The 8754-nt window shown below is 38.8% G+C and overlaps 1 protein-coding gene across 3 annotated transcripts; it reads left to right on the forward strand.

Moving 5' to 3' along the window:
• The first annotated feature begins 472 nt into the window (after positions 1–472).
• On the forward strand, positions 473–6751 carry LOC106058431 (uncharacterized). 3 transcript variants are annotated; one of them, XM_056037193.1, is made up of 5 exons: positions 473–805; positions 940–1156; positions 3583–3660; positions 5169–5363; positions 6416–6751. In XM_056037193.1, the coding sequence occupies exons 1-5, from the start codon at positions 767–769 to the stop codon at positions 6676–6678; spliced, it is 792 nt and encodes a 263-aa protein (XP_055893168.1). In that variant the 5' UTR covers positions 473–766; the 3' UTR covers positions 6679–6751. The 3 variants fall into 3 exon arrangements, 2 of the variants coding, with proteins under 2 accessions (XP_055893168.1, XP_013071316.2); XR_008779174.1 differs by having other exon boundaries at positions 473–1156; positions 3567–3660; XM_013215862.2 differs by having other exon boundaries at positions 473–1156.
• Positions 6752–8754: the final 2003 nt, after the last annotated feature.

The following is an 8754-nucleotide window of genomic DNA, read 5'->3' on the forward strand; positions in this document are numbered from 1 at the left end:
TATAATACAGACGTTACTTCAAAAAGAAGATGATTACGTCCTACGCGTCATGCATTTAGTCATGCATATTAACCAACGACCTAAATTCTGCCAAGTCACTGGTTTTCCTGGCTAGCTCAGGCAACCCATTCCATGCTCTAATAGCACTAGGGAAGAAGGAGTATTTGTACAAATTTGTCCTAGCATATGGAACGAGGAATGTGTCTTTATCTTTGTGTCTTTCTGAGTATTTTATTAAATTTTGTTTTTGTATTTGAAGATTATGTAGTCTTCACATCGGCCTCCAACAATAGAGTTATGTGTAAGGGGCTTTAACTCCACATACTGGCAAGGCTTCAACACCGTGATGCTATCAGAATTTGTTTTTTTCTCTCTCTCACACACGCACAATATGCACACTTTTTTTTGCGCACTTCAAATTTAATATATTGAATGTCATGTCGCTACCTCTAACATTTTGAACACATAAAAAACAAAATACAGAGAATAAATGGCAACTGTTCATATTAATTTCTTCTTTGTTGACGCTGTGTATGAAAAACTATACATTTATATTTGTATGTAAAAGACTATGAGTGAAAAATGTGAAGGCTCTATATATCCAACTTTGATCTTGATCTGGTCTAAATGTTTTTGAAATAATAAAAACTCGTTAAAGAAAAGTTCTTAATTAAAATAGCATGTAAAAAGTCAATTAATAAAAAATTACTCATTTATTAGACTTCAGAACCTATTGCAGACCAGGACAAAAAAAAATCAAGAGATCATGTACAAAGCATGGAAGCGAAGTACAATCTGTGTTTATGTAAGCTGATTAAAGAATAACTTTGTTAGTTTGTAGGATCGGATGAAAAAAAGTATGTAGCATCCTGTAGTACAGTAGCTATGTGTGAACGAATATTTCTGAAAGACAGATCTGGTCTCTTGTCCAATTCTCAGTTGACCAACACTAAAATCAAGACAGGCCACAAGATAGGCCACAAGAAGGTCTACATCTTAGATCGGGGTCAGAAGATAACGACCCTGCAAAGCCAGCCGTATTTGGAACAGACCGGGTGCAGGCTGAACACTGAACACAAGAAGTTATACAAAGAAAAGACAAAATCTTCAGTCTCAGAGATAAAAGATTTGAGAAAGTTTAAGTACTCTTGTTTTGGTGAGCTTTTTTGTGTACAGTTTTCCATGTCTAGGCTACTATGTACTCTTTCAGTTGCGAAGAGACTATGGATTGTCCCATAGAAACGAGATGAATGGCTGGACTTTAGTTAAGGTCGGAATGATGTCGCCCACGCAGCAGTTCCGCCCTCTCCACACAGCTGATGTATCCAAAAGAACGGCAAATTTGGGATCAGCGGCGTTGCTGGCTCTGTAAGGGTGTAGCTCTTCGTGCTGTAAATTTGCATAAGGGTCGCCTCTGACAGTCCAACTCCTGGACTTCACGTGTGGCTCAGACATTGGGTCCGGCGAAACTGTTGTCACTGACAGGAGAAGGGGGAAAGGTGACTGTCTCTTAAACCTGTAAGATTCGGGGCAGGAGAGGCTCGCTACCTTGGCTGGCTACCCTCCTAGGAGAAAGATAACTCTGAATTCAAACCTCTGCTGCTTTGCAGCTATGCCCAAACATCGGAAAGGCTTCGGAATTTAACTTGGAAGTAGCTTGCAGCATACAGTGCTACACCGTTGAAGAACATGTGATGCCGCTGATCCCGAACTGTGTCGACACCTGCTGTTTCGCTGGAAACATTCTGCAGCTGTGACATTGTTCTCGTAATGCCCAGTCCTTGATCTCATCCGGTCATAGCTAATGTAAAGTCTTCGATCTCATCCGGTCATAGCTAATATCCAGTCCTTGATCTCATCCGGTCATAGCTAATGCCCAGTCCTTGATCTCTTCCGGTCATAGCTAATGTCCAGTCCTTGATCTCATCCGGTCATAGCTAATGTCCAGTCTTTGATCTCATTAGTTCTGTGAAATACTTTTATAGTTACACAAATGACATGCTGCTTCTATGCTAAAAATGAGATTTTGAGTACACGAATAGCTGCCTGGCCTTGTGGTATGCGCTCTGGGTTGTTATTCGGTGGTCTCGAATGTCCCGTGTTTGAACCCTGCCCGCTGCCATCCCCCGTCGTTCTGCGGAAGGTTTTGGGCTAGGGATGAAATAATCTTTGAAATCTGAAGGAACATCCTAATCATGTAAAACATATACAAACATATTTCATTCATATTTTTGGCCATACACTGTTTCCGAGAATGCTCTGTTAATATATTCGGAAATAAAGCGTAGCTTGATTTAACTTAAGACATTTTAGTTCAGATGTTATCCCCCTCCCCCTTTTCCATGAAAGTATTCATGCACGTGTAAGTTAAGAAAAGTTGTGCTTGAAGCCAGGGGCGGACTGGCTATATGGGCATTTGGGCAAATGCCGGTCGGCCGGTACCCAATTGGATCGGTATTAAGGGCCACCGAAATTGCCGCTTGGATGTCACCATGACACGTATTGTTAAAGGTATTACAATACTCTCTAATAAAAGTGACCCCTTGAGCGTTGTGTTTAAAAAAAACAATCTTGTATTGACTCTACAGTATGATACTAATCAAATCGAACACATTTTCCGAACTAATGAAGAGCCTGCACCTGCAGACAAGAGGATGGATGGCTGAGTGGAAAAGCTTGGCTTACGAACCGAGGGGTCCCGTGTTCAAATTCTGGTGAAGAATGAGAATTATAATTTTTGAATGCAGCCAGCTCTAATGGGTAACTGGCATTACTTGGGGAGAAAGTGAAGGTGGTTGGTCGTTGTGCTGGTCACATGACACCCTCGTAAACCGTGGGGCACAAAAATAGATGGCATTTAATGAAACAGATGACCTTTACAGAAACATACGTCCTTTACATCACCTGCCCCAATAGATAGCAAGGTCTGAAAGGGATACTTTATTAAACTTATCAAAATGATTTCGAGGAGGTATAGAATTGGATGCCCATCTTATATACATATTATGGGCCGGATGGTATAAAAATGCCCATGCAGATTTTGATACCCAGTCCGCCCCTGCTTGCAGCCAAGTACTGTAGCAGATCAAATAGGCCTCCAGTGCTTCGGCTGCGGGTAATGAGAAACTGCCTTCTACTCGCGCTCCTTCGTTGAAATTAGAGTCCTCACTTGCCTAGATATCTAGATAATGATCCCATATATCAGCGGTTCTCAACCTTTTATGCTCGGCGACCCCTTTTTACAATCCCCAACTCTGCGCGACCCCCCCCCCAACACATGCACACACATTCAGCAATAGAAGAGAAGACAATTATCGATGGTCTTAGGCGACCCCTGGCAAATCGTGATTCGAACCCCCCCCCCCCCAAGGTGGTCGCGACCCACAGGTTGAGAACCCCTGCCATATATTGTTTTATAAGTTTTAGGCGTTTCTTCAGAAAGGAAGATGATAACGTCCTTGACCTTAACATCCTGCGGCACGTCAGGGGAAGAATGAAAGCCCGAAGTGCATACCACAAGACCAGGCAGACATCTGTTTCAATGAAATACAATTAACGATGTTCAGATTTAACGCCCTACAGGTCAGAGCAGTGAGTTGGTGTTGCGATCTAACCAAGAGACTGGCAGGCCAGATCCTTACGCTGATACGCCTAAATGTTGTAAGTAGTCCGTCTGTTCAAAAAAGTAGGTCAGAAGGTGGGTCTCTTTCAAATAATCAAATCAGGTCAGAAAAGACACGATAAGCTGTAGCAATGACAAATGTTGAGACTTGAAGAGCTTTTTCATGAAGGATGCCTTTCCAAAACACTCACTACTCTTAAAGATAACTTGCACCCATTAAACCACTGTTACATCAGATCTGATCGGTCAGAGTGTTACATGATCATCTGTCGTCATCGAGAAGTACATAGAAGTATAATTCATAAATCGCTGGTTGTGAGTGTGTATGTGTTTCATGTGTGAATATTGTTCGTATTTGCAACTATATTGTTATTGTACAGTAGTTACGCTGAGGTTGTCAATTGTAGTCAAACTGAATTTCCATTTGATTGGATCAATAAAAATTATCTTATCTTCAATATTCCTGATTTTTTAATTAACAATGAAACAAGAAAACGCACATTAATTTGCATAACACCTGGGCATTTTTGTTTGCGTAATATCTAGGTATTTCTATTAGCATAACACCTGTTTTTTTTTTATTCAGTTTACATAACACCTGGGTATTTTAGTTTGCGTAATATCTGGGTATTTCTATTAGCATAACACCTGTTTTTTTTATTCAGTTTACATAACACCTGGGTATTTTTGTTTGCGTAATATTTGGGTATTTCTATTAGCATAACACCTGTTTTTTTGTATTCAGTTTACATAACACCTGGGTATTTTAGTTTGCGTAATATCTGGGTATTTCTATTAGCATAACACCTGTTGTTGTTTTTTTTGTGTGTTCAGTTTACATAACACCTGGGTATTTTAGTTTGCGTAATGCCTAGGTATTTTCGTTTTCATAACGAAACACCTGGGTTTTATTTCATTTTGCATAATGCCTGAATGTTTTTATTTAAATTTTCAGGGCACCTGAGATTTCCATACCCTTCCCACCTCTTTCATTTTCAACACTTCCCAGGATTTACCTTTCTTTCGAATTTTACTCAGGATATAAACCTATTGGGGTCAAAACACGTCGTCGTCAGCAATTATATAGGCTTGTGCTTTTACGAAAGAAATAGCTTATAGAATGGAGATATCGCTGTCGCTGAACTTCGGACCCAGTGGCGTAGCTAGGATTTTGGGAGCCCCGGGGGTGACCTCTTTAGGACCCCCCCCCCTTGCATTTTGACATTCGACATCATGAAATAAGATAATGGCGTAATATTTAATGTAAAAGAAAATTTCGGACACTCATTTGGGGCCCCCATTTCAAGTGAAGGCCCGGGGGGATTCTCAAATTTGGACTCCCCCCCCCCCCCATCATTCACCAATTGTAAACAAACAACATTGAGCCACATGCTTCACTATCTCTTCTAAACAACTTATGACCTAGTTAGAATTAACAATGGATATCACGTGACGGGTATTTTTCGTTGTTTTATCAACGATTATCACGCGACCTTCATGTTGGTGAATGCAGTCAATTCTCGCTTGCCTTTTCCATCAATTGCAGACGTCAGACTTAACAAAGACGATGTGACCAGGCCGTGCAGAGGCAGACACAGGAATGATGCTGGCGGGTCCAAGGGGGATGGGAGAGACGAGAACACCAGCAATGTCGTCTGTGTTGGTGCCGACACAGATGAGGACGATGGGGCGTGCGACGACGACGATGAGTACGACGAGGAGACTGGGGGCGCCCCCCAAGGTGGGTACTTTTAGAGATTCACTTAGGAGTGCCCCCAATAATACTATGGAGACAGGCGCAACATTTCAAATAGCTGGCTGTGTACACTTGTTTCTTAAAGCTTACCAGCACTTCTCAAACAATCATTGACTGAAGGTGAAGAATTAGATGTGCTATCGTTGATTTAAGGTAAGTGGTGCTTGATACGAGATCCTAAGCTTTCCTCATATCAAGATGAACTGTATTCGTTGGACAACCATTAGCATACCTCAAGGTGAGTAGAATCAGATGTGCAATCATCGACTTATGGTGAGTAGCGTAATATTTTGAATCATTCAATAACACACTTTCTCATGAGTAGCAGAAAAACAGGGGGGGGGGGTTGAATCGTTACCCAGGACGAAGTTGTAGACTTAGACTATCTTATCTTATAAATTACAGACGTTACATCAAACGTATCCACGTCAAGCCATGCTAATTAGAGACTTTCAGCTAAGGCAATGATATTCATGGCTGATTTGGGCACCCCTTCACAAACTCTAAGAAAACTAGGGAAAGAAGGAGCACTAGTATGAATTTGTCCTAGAATATGGAATAAGAAATACGCCGTCATCTGTAAATTGTTTCTTTGAGAGAATTTGATTAGGCTGTGTTTTGATATTTGTGCAGTGTTAATGTATAGTGTTATTGGTGCTTTCATTGTAATATTCTTTCCGTCTAAGTCAGGCCTAAGATTATAAACTACATGTTGGGGTAATAGCCCTCTCTAGACACATAGTTTGAGTAACTATGTTAGACTGTAAAGTAAAGGTCATCTGTTTCTGTGGTCCACAGTTAACGAGGGTGTCATGTGGCCAGCACAGCGACCAACCACCTTTATTTTCCCATACTAATGTCAGGTACCCATTGGAGCTGAGTTGACTCAGAGGCAAATATCCCAAAATTAAAAATCCCAGTCTTCACTAGGATTCGAACCCGGGACCCAAGTGCTTTACCGATCAGCCACGCGCCTCCAGATAAGATTGTAGTGCATGATATTTTGACTACGCGTATTTATTTTTTCTTCTTCTTAGCCGTGCGAGCCATGCAGCTAACGAATACTGAAGTCAGTAACAAAATTATTATCGACCCTCACAAGCAGAAAATGGAAGACTTTGCCAGGAGAGTCCCCAGCAAACATCTAGTCAAGCATTTGTCTTGCGAAGGCTACTTCAATTTTACCTATGATAGATTTGCAAGAACAAACTGCTTGGACCAAATTCCTAAATGCCTGTGCTTGGCGCCGAAAATCGGCAAGAAGAAAAAGGCCAAAAAAACTGGCCAACATGTGGTCTGATAAACTATATTGACTTTCTTGTTTTAAATTCTGCTTTGGGATCTACAAGATAAAAATAAATTGTGACACAGATGTCGAAATGTTGGCTTAATTTATAAGTAATTATTTAAAGATCTCATTTCGAAAGTCAGGCAAATTGAGAAAGAAAAAAAATTGAATATTGGCGAAAGTAATTTGAGCTAAATGTATATTTTTCTTATCGTTAAGAAGATCTAGGTACAGTAGGCCTATCATCGAGAAATTATTTTTTTTTCTTCATAACGAGGGAAGTGGTAGGTGAAGGTCAGAACATCATAGATTACTAAAAATTGGGAACGGAGCAGAAAGGTTCTGAAACAAACTTAACGGTGTGCAACTTTTCAGAAAGATAAATTTACGACCAAGAACTGTTGTAGAAGATGTTTAAAAAAAAAAAAAAAAAAAAAAAAAAAAATATATATATATAAATTGAGTTTCAAACAGGCTTTGCAGCCTCATGCATAAACAGCCAGTTAATCGGACATCTCTCTGGATTCTACACCAGTGACTGCTTTATACTTTATGAAATTGTTCAATGTTCACGTATGTTATTATAAGCAAAGATGTATATGCAAAAGCATGGCTGATTCAGGCAACCTTGTTTATTCTTATAGATATATGTTTTTGTATTTTATAATGTCACAAATTTTAGAGTTCATATCCAAAAAGAAGTAAAGAAATTAAAAATACATTACAGGGCCCAATTTAATGGATGCTTGTGAGACCCCTCTTCTATATTTTTTTTTTACAATAATAACTATTACTATAACCATATCATTAGAGACCTACTCAAGTACTTACTTATAATTAACAATTATTCTTAAATATAATTCCATGAGTGTCAGAAAGAAAGAAATTTTAAAAAATCAGACATAATTGAACTATTTAATTAAAGGCTGGACATGAACAAAAGCAATGAACCAAAGACATGAACCAAAGACATGAACAAAAGCAATGAACCAAAGACATGAACAAAAGCAATGAACCAAAGACATGAACCAAAGACATGAACAAAAGACATGAACAAAAGAAATGAACAAAAGAAATGAACCAAAGACATGAACAAAAGACATGAACAAAAGAAATGAACAAAAGACATGAACCAAAGAAATGAACCAAAGACATGAACCAAAGACATGAACAAAAGAAATGAACCAAAGACATGAACCAAAGACATGAACAAAAGACATGAACAAAAGACATGAACTAAAGACATGAACCAAAGACATGAACAAAAGACATGAACAAAAGACATGCAGTAGAAGATTAACTAGAGAAAAATGGGGAGATGGTTTTGACTTTAGTGCTAATGAAAAATGGCTGTGGTTGCTGTTGATTATATTTGTTGTTGATGTTGAGCCAATGACTCTGTGGTGTTTACTTTGCACAGAACTCTGAGACATGCAAGTTTTGGAATTGAAACAATGTAACAAATGTTATACATGGCAGACATCCAATTCAAAAAGAATCTTTCTTTTTTTTAAAGAGAGACTAGCTTCTATAAAATAATTCTAAATCTATTACAGAGTCTAAATAGTGTACAGGATACAAAGCATACAAGCAGTATACAGTCTGTTCAAACAGCATGCAAGCAGTATAAAGTAACTGAATAGAAAATTGGTCTTGTGAACATTGCATAATAAATAAAAAAAAAAATATTTAAAAATTGACATTTAGTATTATGTTTTGATTTCATGACACAAAAGCAACAGTCAATTAAAAAAAAATTTAATACAAAAATAATATCAATAGTGAAAGACAATAAAAAAAATCCAAGTGATACAGAAGTCAATCTGAACTGTTTAATTCACAATGGATTAATTAGATACAACCTCCTGGGCAGTGCCTCAATACATTGCCTTTGAAGCCATCAATATATCAAACACCAGTTATGGCCCCTCATGACACTAGACCTCAGTAGGCACAAATCATTAGTGTATATAATTTCCCTAAAGGATGTCTGAGGTTTGTTCTGCTAACAACTGAGACAAGCATGGATTTGTATGCCTCAAAATCAAGAGGCTAATTGTACCAACACATTATCATGATCAAATCATA

This window comes from Biomphalaria glabrata, chromosome 8 (genome assembly GCF_947242115.1).
Source record: "Biomphalaria glabrata chromosome 8, xgBioGlab47.1, whole genome shotgun sequence".
Classification (NCBI taxonomy): domain Eukaryota; kingdom Metazoa; phylum Mollusca; class Gastropoda; family Planorbidae; genus Biomphalaria; species Biomphalaria glabrata.

Coding starts and splice junctions, on each gene's coding strand:
- LOC106058431 (XM_013215862.2), top strand. CDS start 886: ATGTGTGAACGAATATTTCTGAAAGACAGATCTGGTCTCTTGTCCAAT. Junction 3,661..5,168: donor CGCTGATACGCCTAAATGTT/GTAAGTAGTCCG, acceptor CATCAATTGCAG/ACGTCAGACTTAACAAAGAC. Junction 5,364..6,415: donor GACTGGGGGCGCCCCCCAAG/GTGGGTACTTTT, acceptor TCTTCTTCTTAG/CCGTGCGAGCCATGCAGCTA.